The sequence below is a fragment of the Hemitrygon akajei genome, chromosome 9, assembly GCF_048418815.1.
Source record: "Hemitrygon akajei chromosome 9, sHemAka1.3, whole genome shotgun sequence".
Lineage (NCBI taxonomy): Eukaryota > Metazoa > Chordata > Chondrichthyes > Myliobatiformes > Dasyatidae > Hemitrygon > Hemitrygon akajei.
The window spans coordinates 111,289,583-111,304,338 of NC_133132.1; the positions used below are offsets into that span (position 1 = coordinate 111,289,583).

General features: G+C 40.7%; 1 protein-coding gene across 2 annotated transcripts in view; it reads right to left on the minus strand.

Moving 5' to 3' along the window:
* The window catches only part of sh3yl1 (SH3 and SYLF domain containing 1), an 86,546-nt gene that overhangs the window by 16,330 nt on the left and 55,460 nt on the right, over positions 1-14,756 (minus strand). For both annotated transcript variants that reach the window (XM_073056792.1, XM_073056793.1), the window contains 3 exons: positions 6,946-7,108; positions 4,815-4,884; positions 1,685-1,738 (listed from right to left, as the gene is read on the minus strand). In XM_073056792.1, coding sequence (XP_072912893.1) covers positions 1,685-1,738; positions 4,815-4,884; positions 6,946-7,108 — 287 coding nt within the window. The remainder of the gene's footprint in view (positions 1-1,684; positions 1,739-4,814; positions 4,885-6,945; positions 7,109-14,756) is intronic.

Genomic DNA, 14,756 nt, shown 5'->3' on the forward strand with positions numbered 1-14,756 from the left:
TTGGAATAGAGAAATTAACACTTTCTTAGATGCTGGCCTAGGGCACTAATGCTGCTTAATTTAAGACAGGAATCAATGTCAAGTATACAAGAACAAGAGTACTAAGGAAGGAAAAACAAGGAATTATCTTGGCTGCATTTCATCTCAGAAATCCTTGCTCACTACCTACCAACAACTTTGGATGTGGAAAGAAACTAATGTTACCAGAGAAAACCACAGGTAGAAAGTGTAAACTCCATGTAGATAACACTGGAGGTTATGACTGAACTTGGGTCACTGGATCTATTCAGCAGCAATTCTGTTAATTGCACTGCTGTGTTGCCTTACGTAATCAGTATTTGAAAATGGCACTGAGGTGACAATCCAAGATCGTTTTGAATGGCCGAGCTGCCGAGAAGGGCTTAATGGTTTAGTCTTGCTTCTTTGACATGTGTTCTTAACTAAAATTTTATGTTCACTTAAGAGCCTAGATAGAATCCAGATTTGGTAATTCATGTGAAAGAGAATTGAGAGGTAAAATCAACACTGGTTGGAAGTGCTAATGCTCAAATATGCATTGCTTTCTCTCATTTCCTTAAATAATGGTACCTGCTGGTGAGCGTATGACAGTATCATTGGAAGCTACAAATGATAGCCTCAGCTAGCTGACCCATAAACATATTCATATTTTCTTACAACACAGAAGGAAGCTAAAGTCATAGGACAATAGGTGGTGCAAATAGTAGATCTATAGCACTGCCATGTCAGAGACCCATGTTAAATCCTTATCAAGGGTGCTGTCTGATTGGAATTTCTATGCCTTGCATGTAACCACCTGGGTTTCCTCCAGGTGCTCCAGTTACCTCCCACATTCCAACACTTGCAGACTGGTAGCTCATTGATGAAGTGCTTCAAGAGGCTGATCATCTCCTGCCTCCCAGACAGCTTTGACCCACTGAATTTGCCAAAAGGTGTATCAGGTGCATGATGGACACCATCTCCCTAGCCCTACACTCATCCTTGGAGTACTTGGTCATAAAGACACTTACTGTATGTTTGACTATTGTTTATTGATGACAGCTCCACATTCAACTCTCTAGTTCCATGCAAAAACATCTCCAAATTCCTTGAGGTGGGACCTAACATCACAAATAGCCTGTCTGGTCAGACCATATAGATACTGTGGCCAAGAAAACACATCAGCCAGGGTGATGATCACTCCTGGGAACTTGAAGTTATCAACCTCTGAACCTTGGCACCACTGAGGTAAACAGGAGGTTGACCACCACCCTCCTTCCTGAAGTCAATAACCAGCTCTCCTGTTTTACTGACAATGAGGGATTAGTTGCTGTCATGATACCTTGTCACGAGGCTTATTATCTCCCTCATTTACTCTGATTTTGTTATTTGAGATACAGCCCACTACAGTGATATAATCTGCAAATGTGTAAATGAAGTTACAGCAGAACCAGCTGATACAGTATGAATGTATAGGCAGTTCAGGCATTTCCATCTGAAACTTTTAAAATGTTAAAGTGATTGATAATTTCAATAATTAAGACCTACTCTCGTCATTAACTCCATTGTAAAGGTGAACCATAAATAGAAGTCATTATTAAGCTACCTCACAAGGTTCAAAGGACAATTTGATTCGTTTAGGCATACGTACATATTTAAAACTTGTTTTCTGTAAGATTTAACTTACCAGATTGGTAGCTTGGTAGACGTGGATAAAGATTGCCGTTGGAATTTGGCTCCACTTTGAATCAAGGAAAGAAAATATTAGACCATAAGACATCGGAGCAGAATTAGGGTATTTGGCTCATCGAGTCTACTATGCCATTCCATCATGGCTGATTTATTATCCTTCTCAACCCCATTCCCCTGTCTTCTCAAGTAACCTTTGACATTCTGACTAATCAAGAATCTATTAGCCTCTATTTTAAAAATACCGGTACTTAATAACTTGGCTTCCACGTCCATCCGTGACAATGAATTCTGCATGTTCACCACCTCCTGGCTAAAGAAATTCCCCCTCATCTCTGTTCAAAATGGACATCTCTCTATTCTGAGGTTGTGCCAAAACTCACACACTATAGGAAACATCCTCTCCACATCCACTCTACTGAGGCCTTTCAATATTTGATAGGTTTCAATGAGATCCCCACCTTATTATTCTAACTCCTGCAAGTTCAGTCCCACAGTTGTCAAATGTTCCACAAGCATTAACCCTTTCATTCCTGCAATCATTCTTGTGAACCTCCTCTGGATCCTCTCTAATGCCAGCACATCATTTCTTAGATAAAGAGCCCAAAACTGTTCGCAGTACTCCAATGCAGTCCAAACAAAGTCTTATAAAGTGTCAGCATTGCATCCTTGCTCCTAAATTCTATTCCACTCAAAATGAATGTAACATTGCATTTGCCTTCCCTACCACTGTCTCAATCTGAAAGTTTAGCTTTACGGAATCCTGCACAAGGACTTCCAAGCCCCTTTGCACATCTGATTTTTGAATTTTCTCCATTTAGAAAATAGCCAACATCTTTATTCTGTTGACCAAAATGCATGACCATACACTTACCTACACTGTATTCCATCCGTCACCTCTTTGCCCATTCTTCCAATCTGTTTCAGTCCTTCTACAGACACTAATTCCTCAACATTACCTATCACTCCACATACCTTTGTATCTTCTGCAAACTTGGCCAGAAATCAATCAATTCCGTCATCCAAATTGTTGACATATAATGTGAACAGAAGTGGTTCCAACAGCAATCTCTGCAGAAATCACTAGTCACTGGTAGCCAACCAGAAGAGCCTCTGTTTATTCCCACTCTTTACCTCCTGCCAGTCAGCCAATGTTTTATCCATGCTAGTGTCTTTCCTTTAATACCATGGGTTCTCATCTTGTTAAGCACCCTCATGTGTGGCACCTTGTGAAAGGCCTTCTGAAAATCCAAAGAAATGACATCCACTGACTCTCCTTTGTCCATCCTGTATGTTATTTCCTCAAAGAATTCCAACAGATTTGTCAGGCTGGATTTCCACTTAAGGAAACCATGTTGACTTTGGCCTACTTTATCATGTCCCTCCAAATAGTCGGAAACCTCATCCTAAATAATTAAATTCAACACCTTCTGAAACACTGAAGTGAGGCCAGCTGCCCTATAATTTCCCTTCTTCTGCCTCCCTCCATTCTTAAAAGAGTGTAGTGACATTTGCAACTGTCCAGTCTCCTAGAACAATTCCAGAATTAGTGATTCTTGTATGATCATTACTAATGCCTCCACAATCACTTCAGTTACCTTTCAGAACACTGGGTTGTATTCTATCTGGCCCAGGTGACTTATCTACTCTTTGGAACTTTCAGCTTCTGAAGTACCTTCTCCTTAGTTAATAGCAACAACACTAACTTCCACTTCCTGATACTCTCAAATATCTGGTATAGTGCCAGAATCTTCCACAGTGACACCTGCTCCAAAATACTTATTAAGTTTGTCTGCCATTTCTCTGGCCCCCATTACTACCTCTCAAGCATCATTTTTCCAGCGGTTCAATATTCACTCTCACTCTTTTATTCATTATATATCTGAAACAAAAACTTTTGACATCTTCTTTTATATTACTGGCTAGCTTCCCTTCATAATTATTCTTTTCCCTCATTATTACTTTTTAGTTTCCTTCTATTGGCTTTTAAAAGATCCCTAAACCTCAAACTTCCCACTAATTGGAGATGACGATGCTGTCATCTACTGGCTGAACAGAGCTACTCCCATTTGGATAAGCAGGGCAGTACTGTGAGGATCATGTTTTTGACTTCTTGAGTGCTTTCAATACCATACAGCCCTCATTGCTGGGAGAAAAGCTCCATTCAATGCAGGTTGGCACTTCCATTGTATCCTGGATAATGGAATATGTGACTGGCAGACCACAGTATGTGAGGCTTCAAAGCAGTGAGTCAGACATGGCTATAAGCACCACTCGGGCCCCACAGGGGACTGTACTGGCTCCCTTCTTTCCCTGTACACACCAGACTTTAGGTACAACACTGAGTCATGTCATCTGCAGAAATTCTCTGATGACTCAGCAATAGTTGGGAAGATAATGGAGGACTATGTCAAATGCTGCAAGCTGAATCATCTACAGCTCAACATTAGTAAGACAAAGGAGATGGTGATAGACTTTAGGAAGACTAAGCCTGCAATGCTCCCTGTTACTATTGGTGGTGAGGACATGGATGTAGTGATGCCCTACAAGTGCCTGGGAGTGCACCTGGATGACGGACTTGAATGGAACACCAACACAGAGGCTGTGTACAAGAAAGGCCAGAGTCGTCTCTACTTCCAGAGGAGACTGAGGTCTTTTGGAGTATGCAGGCCTCTCCTTTCTGTTTTTTGCATCTTTTTTAATCCATTCAATATACATATACTGTAACTGATTTACTTATTTATTTATTATTATTTTATTTAATTATTTTTTTTTTCTCTTCCAGATTATGTATTGTATTGAACTGCTGCTGCTAAGTTAACAAATTTCACGGCACATTTCAGTGATAATAAACCTGATTCTGATTCTGAACTAATCCTGTTGAGCTAAAAACTAACCAAAGTCTGATTCCCTACAATATTGCATCAACAAAAATATTATAATGTCACATTTCCAATGATATTAATTAAAAAAGGAATTTTCACACAAATGCAGCATTTAATTTCTGATTTTATATTGAGACCATCTTTTGTAGCACAGAATGTGAGATTGGAATCAACTCCCCACTTGTCCCACTCAATAAAGGCAAGTTGAAAAATAATGTACTAAAGCAATACTCATACACATACCTCCTACCCTTCCATTCACTGATGTTTGGGTACGCAATGATCTAGGTGAGAATCTTTCTGGTTCTTTGACCTGTATAATAAAAAAAGTACAATTATGCAGAATGAACGAATACATCTATGCCTTCATCATCAAAATTTATGGTCCAGGCAGTCAAGTCAAGCAACAATTAAATATATATTCAGGACTCATTATTCTTGAAGGATAGCACACAGACTTCCTGTGGATTACTTAAAATAGTGTAGATAGCACGGAGGTCACTAGCAATGATATTGACATATAATCCATGGATCTTACAATTTTACGTAATACTTAGCTTGTAAATTTCAGCCTGCACACTTCATCAGTTGTCAACTGATGATGTGGTGCAGTCCGAAAACCAAAAGCTACGCTCAAAATTCACTATCATTCTTCAACCAAGTATCCTTTTATATTCTAATTAGCAGTCAAAATTTAAGACCTTCTTTAACAAACTAAAGACCTTCTGAGGCAAATGGGTGAGAGGGTAATTGATTAGTTATTTCTGAGTTTTTTCATCTAGTGCCAGATTCAGTGCTAATTTATCAGTCATCTCACTATAGATAGTTCCACTGAATGGGATAAAGGAGGTATAGAAATCAAATCTACACGCAACAGAGCTACTGGTAATCTGAGATCATAATAAAAAGCAACACCCAGAATAGAAGGTGCAGTAGAAGAACTACAATACATTTGAGAAGATTGCACTTTTTGGGGGGGTGGGGGGGTGTCCATTGAAGATAGGACATTTACCACAAAAGGAAACACTGTGGAGGGAACTGAGGAACCAAGGGGCGAAGATTATCAACTTTAAGATGGCAGCACAGGTAGAAACGTTAATGAAGAAGGTATTTGGGATGTTTGTCTTCATTAGCCAGGGCACAGAGTAGGAAAGTCCCTGCACTACTTTATAGAACATTGGTCAATATCGAGCTCCCGGTCAATACCATCAAAAGGAGGGAAGGCAATTTATCTATTCAATCTCCGGGGATGGTTACATCAATTGACTGTGTTTCAATCCAAAACAGAACATACACTCAGTGGCCACTTTATTAAGTACACCCATATGCCTGCTTGTTAATGTAAATATCTAATCAGCCAATCATGTGGCAGCAACTCAATGCTTAAAAGCATGCAGACGTAGTCAAGTTGTTGTTCAGACCACACATCAGAATAGGGAAGAAATGTGATCAAAGTGACTTTAACCACGGAATGATTTAATGATGCCAGATGGGGTGATCTCAGAAACTGCTGATCTCTTAGGACTTTCACACACAAGTCTCTAGAGTTTACAGAGAAGGGTGTGAGAGACAAAAAAGAAGTGGCATTTCTATGGCTAAAAAAGCCTTATTAATAAGTGCAGTCATAGGAGAATGGCCAGACTGGTTCATGCTCACAGCAAGGCCACCATGACTCAAATAACCATGCTTTCACAGTGTTATGCAGAAGAACTTCTCCAAATGCACAACATGTTGAACCTTGAAGTGGAAGCACTACAGCTGCAGAAGACCATGAATGTACACAGTCAAGTACAGGAGGTACCTAGTAAAGTGGCCACCGAGTATAAGTAATACTCATTTTCCACAGAGCACTTTACGAAATCCCAAGGACTCACACTGATTATTACGGAAGCAATTTTGATCACTATACTTCATTGATTAATATAAATAGGAAAACATTTTAAAGCTTTCTTAAGCTTTTAATAATTGGGGATTTTTAACAATTTATTTTGAATTTACTCCTAAAATACTATGTCATTTTTATTCTCGATTTACATTATATATCAGAAAATTTGTTTCCAACTATAATTTTAATAAGTGGAGTATATAATAAAATTGCATAAAGGAGGCTACATTTACCAAGGGAGTTTGAACAGCAGATATATGAATGTTTGTAAAAATAACTTGCAGAAATCAAATTCGTTTGGTTAGTGCATGAAAAAACTTTAAAGTATTTGCCCAAGGTGATAAAAAAAAAACGACATAATATGCAAAGAAGGCAACATGCAAAGATCTTCTAATGAATTCTTTACCCTGATTCTGGTAACTGAAAAGCAGTTTCAAAGAGCTTGAATTATAACAAAAATATAAATTTTATATATAAAATAAGACGAACCCTTGCTTGTACTTTTGCTACTTTTTTCTTGGTTCCATGTGATTCTTCCTTTTGGTACTGTTCAGTGAAATTGTTCAGTACTTCATATAGCTCTTGGGTTACATCTGGAGGCTCGACATCTCCAAACAAAATTGAACATGCTCTGATGTCCTGGCAGTAAAATCTATTTAAACACAGTTTTTAGAAAATTAATGTTTTCAAAACTATAGGAATGTTGTCCATTATACACTATTGGTCCAATATTTTAATTCAGAATAAACATGAAGCTATTTTATATTAAGAAAGTAATCTAAAGTTCAAGTAGAACATAAAACACCACAGTACAGTAAGGCTCTTCAGCCCACTATTTTGCGCTAACTTTATAATCTACTCTAAGATCAATTTAACCCTTCCCTCCAACATAGTCCTCCATTTTTCTATCATCCATGTGCCCATCTATGAGTTTCTTAATGTATCTGACTGTGCCACCATTCTTGGCAGGATGTTCCATGTATGCACTACCCTCTGTGAAAAAAAAAACACACCTCTGACATCCTCCCTACACTTTACTCCAACGTAAAACTACCCCCCTCATATTAGCTATTCGCACCCTGGGAAAAAGTCTCTGGCTATCTACTTGATCTATGACACTTATCATTTTGTAAAACTCTTGTCAAGTCACCTCTCATCTTCCTTCCCTCCAAAGAAAAAAGCTGGCTCACTTAACCTATCCTCATAAAACTCTAATCCAGGCAGCATCCAGGTAAATCATCTCTGCACTCTCTCTAAAGCTTCCACCTCCTTCCTATAAAGAGGCAACCAGAATTGAATGCAATATTACAAGCGTGGTCCAAGCATGGTTCTACAGAGCTGCAACATAATTTCATGGCTCTTGAGCTCAAACTCCAGACTAAGGAAGACCATCACACCATACACTTTTTACAACCCTATCAGCCCGCAGCAACTTTGAGGGGGGTTCATGGATGTGAAACCCAAGATCCTTCTGTTCCTCCACATTGCTAAGAATCCTGCCATTAACCCTGTATTCTGCCTTCAAATTTTTGACGACCTGGAACCTGAGGTCAAAGCAGGCTCAAAGATGATGACCTGGAATCTGAGCTTCAAACACTGTGGTACATCAGGGAGGGGGAGAGTTACCTGGATGCTCTGTTTCAGGAGGTAGTCACGCCCATTAGATTAACTGCCTCAAATTCGGTCTGTGGTCAAGGGCAAGAGGGCATGACTGCAAGTGAGGTGGGTTATGGGATCCAAGACAGTGCTGGAGGAGCCTGAGCTCTTGAGCTTGTCCAACAGGTCTGAGATTCTTGCTCCCTGAGTGGAGGCTGTGGGAATGATAAGCACTGTAGTTCAGGAAACCATTCAAGAGAGGGAAAAGAAGAGAAATATAGTCATAATTGGGGATAGTATAGTCAGGGGAATAGACAGAGTTCTCTGTCGCGAGAATAGAGCATCCTGAAGGCTGAGTTGCCTGCCTGGTGCCCAGGTTTGGGACATTTGACCTGCAGAGGAATTTGCAGTGGGAGGGAAAAGATCAAGTTGTTGAGGTCTGTGTGGGTACCAGTGACATCGATAGAACGAGGAAAGAGGTTCTACTGAGGGAATTTGAGCAGCTAGGGACTAAATTAAAAAGCAGAACCAAAAAGGTGGTAATCTCTGGCGCTGTGGATAGGACTTTAAACTAAATAGAAGGGGGTGGGTTCAACAGACTGGAGAGGTATGGATAAAGTAAAAAAGAAAAGTGTGGATAAAGACAAAGAAAAAGCAAAAGATAAACAAGAGAAAGATAAGAGTGGAGTGAAGAAAAGTTAAGTGCAAAAGAGTAAAAGATTACAAGATTTTAAAACCACAACGAGAGTAAGGGCACTTTATTTGAATGCCCGTAGTATTTGAAACAAGGTCAGTAAACTTGTGGCACAAAACTGTACAAAGAGGTATGATTTAGTGGCCATTACAGAGAGGTGGAGAGGATTGGGAATTAAATATCCAAGGATATCAGGTAATACGAAAGGATAGGCAGGAAGGTAATGGAGGCGGGGTAGCGCTCTTAATTAAGGGGAAGGTCAGGGCAACAGTGAGAGACGATATACGGAGCAGAATGCTGAATCCATCTGGATAGAGATTAGGAATAGTAAAGGGAAAAGAAAAGTCACTCATGGGGGGTTATCTATCAGCCACTGAATAATAACATTACAGTGGCACAGGCAATAAACAGAAATAGCTGAGGCATGTAAGAATGGAACAGCCATTATCTTGGGGAACTTTAACTTGCACATAGATTGGGTGAATCAAGTTGGTCGAGGCAGTCTTGAGGAGAACTTCATAGAATGTATCCATGATGGCTTTCTTGAACAACATGTTACTCAACCTACAAGGGAACGTGCTAGCCTATATCTGGTCCTGTGCAATGAGACAGGTAAAATTATTTATCTGGTAGTTAGGGATCCTCTCGGAAATAGTGACCACAGTATGATTGAATTTCTCTTACAAATGGGGGGTGCAATAGTCCGATCTAAAACCAGTGTATTTTGCCTAAACAATGAAGACTACAATGGGATGAGGGAGGATTTGGCCAGTGTAGACCGGGAACACAGGCTATATGGTGGGACAATAGAGGAACAGTAGAAGGCTTTCAAAGAGATTTTTCAGGGTGCTCAACAAAAGTATATTCCAGTTAAAAGCAAGGACAGTAAGGGTGGGGAGAGCCAGCTTTTGGTAACTAAGCAAGTAAAAGAAGGCATCAAAGTAAAAGCTTGTGCATACAAAGTCGCCAAGAGTAGTGGAAAACTGGAAGATTGGGACAGCTTTAAAAAGCAACAAGGAATCACTAAGTGAGCAATACAAAAAGGGATGCTAGATTATGAAAGTAAACTAGCACAAAATAGAAAAATGAATAGTGAAGGCTTTTATAATTATATAAAGCGGAAAAGGGTGGCTAAAGTGAACGTAGGTTTCTTGGGGGACAAGAAGGGGGAATTGATATTGGGTAATGAGGAAGTGGCAGAGGCTTTGAATAACTATTATGTTTGAGTCTTTACAGTGGAGGACACGTTTAACGTGCCAAAGAGAGATGTTATGGATACGATGGGAGGCGAGGACCACGATACAATAGCTATCTCTAAAGAGGTAGTGCTGAGCAAACTTGTGGACCTGAAGACATTAAAGTTCCCTGATCCTGTTAGGATGCATCTCAGGGTACTGAAAGACATGGCAGAAGTTACAGTCAAGGCTTTAGTGATAATTTACAAAAATTCTCTGAACTCTGGGCAGGTCCCAGCAGATTGGAAGACAGCAAATGTCACACCACTGCTCAAAAACGCATGTAGGCAATAGGCAGGTAACTATAGGCCAGTTAGTTTAACATTTGTAGTTGAGAAAAAGCTTTAAACTATCCTTAAAGAAGAAATAACAAGGCATCTGGAAAAAAAAAATGGATCCATCAGGCAGACGCAGCTTGGATTCAGCAAAGGCAGGTCCTGTCTGACAAACTTACTGGAGTTCTTTGAGGGTATAATGAGTGCAGTGGATGGAGCAGAAAAGATGGATGTTATTTACTTGGATTTCTGGAAGGCATCCAATAAGGTGCTACATAAAAGACTTTTGCATAAGATAAGGATGCATAGAGTTGGGGGTGATGTATCAGCAGGGATAGAGGATTGGTTAACTAATAGAACGCAGAGAGTTGGGATACATGGGTGTTACTTTGGTTGGCAATGAGTGGTGAGTGGTGTGCCACAGGGGTCAGTGCTGGTCCCACAACTATTCACGATATACAGTCGGCCCTCCTTATCCGCGGATTCAACCAACCGCGGACCGGGAAACCCGGAAGTTCTCTCTCCAGCACTCGTTTGAGCATGTACAGACTTTTTTCTTGTCATTATTCCCTAAACAATACAGTATAACAACTATTTACATAGCCTTTACATTGTATTAGGTATTATAAGTAATCTAGAAATGACTTAAAAGTACAGGCAGTCCCTGGGTTATGAACGAGTTCCATTCCTGAGTCCATCTTTAAGTTGGATTTGAGGTCGGAACAGGTATATCCGGTATTACTTAGCATCAGTTAGTCAAACATTTTTCTTAGTATATAGCACATATTTTACCTTTCTATGAATATAAAACACTTAAGAAACATACGTATTTCAATAATTAAACCACTGCGTTGCTTAGTAATAATTGTAGCTTTCATCGGGGCAGGGCCTTTCACACGCTCCATTAAAATTTTTCCGATTGTTGACCGACTGTAGCCTAACGCTTTTCCAATGACCGATGGCGTTTCACCTCTTTCCGATTGCGTTATTACTTCCACCTTATTTTCAATCGTGATCGTGATTATTTTCATGAACAGAAACATTGCGGATTCAGAGCTGTGCCACCGGGTCCTAATGTCCACCGCACTGAGATATGTTAAATAAAGTCTGGGGTTCCGCTGGATCCTAAAGACCACCGCACTGGGACAAGTTAAATAAGGGACTTGAGCATCCGTGTTTTTTGGTATCCTTGGGGGGGTCTCGGAACCAATCCCCCATGGTTAAAGAGGGCCGACTGTACATTAACCATCTGGAAGAGGGGACCAAGTGTAGTGTATCTAAGTTTGCTGATGATACGAAATTGAGTGGAAAAGCAAATTGTGCAAAAGTCACAGAGAGAAGATCTATGAGGATGTACGAGAAATCCACAGCCTGATAGCAGAAGCTAGGACATCATTCCTTGGAACATTAAAGAATTTTATACAGGTGTATAAAATCATGAGTGATATACTTAGGGTGAAACCCATTGTCTTTTTTTCCCAGGTAAGGGTAAGTAAGATGGCATGTGTTTATGTGAGAGGCAAAAGATTTAAAAGAGATCTGAACTGCAGCTTCTTCATGCAGAGAGTGGTGCACATGTAGAAAGAACCGTCAGAAAGAGTTAGTTGAGGTACGTGCAATAAATAATCGTGACAGAGCAGTTTGGCAATGCTGATTCTCCTGGTAACCTTGCCCCTTTGTCTCATTAATCACTCCTCCTCATTCTGTTTAGTTACTCCAGTAGTTCACATACTTTGGCCTACTGTTCTGCATTTCTTGGGAGTTCACCATTTACGCACCCCATAACAGTAAAACAATCGCTAACTTAATTAATCAAAACAATTCCTTTAGTTAACGTGCTCTACCGATTCATAACTCATAAAAATAAGGATTCTAAACATAGGCATGCCAAACAATTTAAATTAAGAACATAAGAAATAGGAGCAAGAGTAGGCCATCTGACCCGTCAAGCTTGCTCTGCCATTCAATAAGATCATGGCTAAACTGACCATGGACTCATCTCCACCTACTTGCCTTTTCCCCATAACCCCTAATTCCCCTATTATACAAAAATCTATCCAACCTTGTCTTAAATATATTTACAGAGGTAACCTCCACTGGTTCTAGTCTCTCCTTCTTCTAGTCTCATCTACCAGTGGAAACAATTTTCCTGCCTCTATCTTATCTATCCCTCTCATAATTTTATATGTTTCTATAAGATCTGCTCTCATTCTTCTGAATTGCAGCAAGTACTGTCCCAGGCAACTCAATCTCTCCTCATAGTTGAATCCCATCATCTCTGGTAAACCACCTCTGCACAGCCTCCAAAGCCAGTGTATCCTTCCTCAAGTAAGGAGACCAGAAGTGCATGTAGTACTCCAGGTGCAGCCTCACCAATACCATGTGCAGTTGTAGCATAACCTCCCTGCTCTTAAATTCAATCCCTCTAGCAATAAAGGACAACATTATGAGCCTGATTGAATTTTTTGAGGATGTGACTAAATGCATTGATGAAGGAAGAGCAGTAGATGTAGTGTATATAGATTTCAGCAAGGCATTTGATAAGGTACCCCATGCAAGGTTTATTGAAAAAGTAAGGAGGCATGGGATCCAAGGGGACATTGCTTTGTGGATCCAGAACTGGCTTGTCCATAGAAGGGAATGAGTGGTTGTAGACGGGTCATATTCTGCAGGGAGGTCGATGACCAGTGGGGTGCCTCAGGGATCTGTTCTGGGACCCTTATTCTTCGTGATTTTTATAAGTGAGCTGGATGAGGAAGTAGAGGGATGGGTTAGTAAGTTTGCTGATGACATAAAGGTTGGAGATGTTGTGGACAGTGTGGAGGACTGTCAGAGGTCACAGCGGGACATTGAAAGGATGCAAAACTGGGCTGAGAAGTGGCAGATGGAGTTCAACCATGATAAGTGTGAAGTGGTTCATTTGGGTAGGTCAAATATGATGGCAGAATATAGTACTAATGGTAAGACTCTTGGCAGTGTGGAGGATCAGAGGGATCTTGGGGTCTGAGTCCATAGGACACTCTAGGCAGCTGCGCAGGTTGATTCTGTGGTTAAGAAGGCGTATGGTGTATTGGCCTTCATCAATCGTGGAACTGAATTTAGGAGCTGAGAGATAATGTTGCAGCTATATAGGACCCTGGTCAGACCCCACTTGGAATACTGTGCTCAGCTCTGGTTGCCTCACTACAGGAAGGATGTGGAAGCCATAGAAAGGGTGCAGAAGAGATTTACAAGGATGTTGCCTGGATTGCGGAGCATGCCTTATGAGAATAGGTTGAGTGAACTCGACCTTTTCTCCTTGGAGCGAAGGAGGATGAGAGGTGACCTGATAGAGGTGTACAAGATGATGAGAGGCATTGATCTTGTGAATAGTCAGAGGCTTTTTCCCAGGGCTGAAATGGTTTCCACAAGAGGACACAGGTTTAAGGTACTGAGGAGTAGGTACAGAGGAGATGTCAGGGGTAAGTTTTTTACTCAGAGAGTGGTGAGTGCGTGGAATGGGCTGCCAGCAACGGTGGTAGAAGTGGATATGATAGGGTCTCTTAAGAGGCTTTTAGATAGGTACCGGTACATGGTGCTTTGTAAAATAGAGGGCTATAGGTAAGCCTAGTAATTTCTAAGGTAGGGACACGTTAGGCACAACTTTGTGGGCCAAAGGGCCTGTATTGTGCTGTAGGTTTTTTGTTTCTAACATTCTATTTGCCTTCTTGATAGCCTGCTGCACCTACAAACCAGCCTTTTGTGATTCATGCACAGGCACTCTCAAGTCCCTCTGCACAGCAGCATGCTGCAAATTGTTACCATTTAAATAGTAATCTTCTCTTTCATTTTTCCTTCCTAAGTAGATGACCTCACATTTACCAACATTGTATTCCATCAGCTAGACTCCTGCCTACTCACTTAATCTATCTATATCTCTCTGCAGAATTTCTGTATCTTCTGCACAATATGCTCTTCCACTCAATTTAGCATCATCAGCAAATGTAAATACACTACAAGACGTACAAAAAAGCTGGATGAACTCAGCAGGTCGGGCAGCATCTGTTGAAAGAAGCAGTCAACGTTTCGGGTCGAGACCCTTCGTTAGGACTGACGAAGAGTCCTGACGAAGGGTCTCGACCCGAAACGTTGACTGCTTCTTTCAATGGATGCTGCCCGACCTGCTGAATTCATCCAGCTTTTTTGTATGCCTTGATTTGACCACAGCATCTGCAGTGTACTTTGTAAATACACTACACTTGGTCCCCTCTTCCAGATCGTTAATGTATATCATGAACAGTTGTGGCCCAGCACCGACCTCTGCGGTACACTGCTCGCCAACCAGAGTAACACCCACATATCCCAATTCTCTAATAGTTAACCAATCATCTATCAATGCTAATACATTACTCCCAACTCTATGCATCCTTATCTTATGGATCAATCTTTTTTGCTGCACCTTAACGAATGCCTTCCGGAAATCCAAGTAAATAACATCCACCTGTTCCACTCTATCCACTG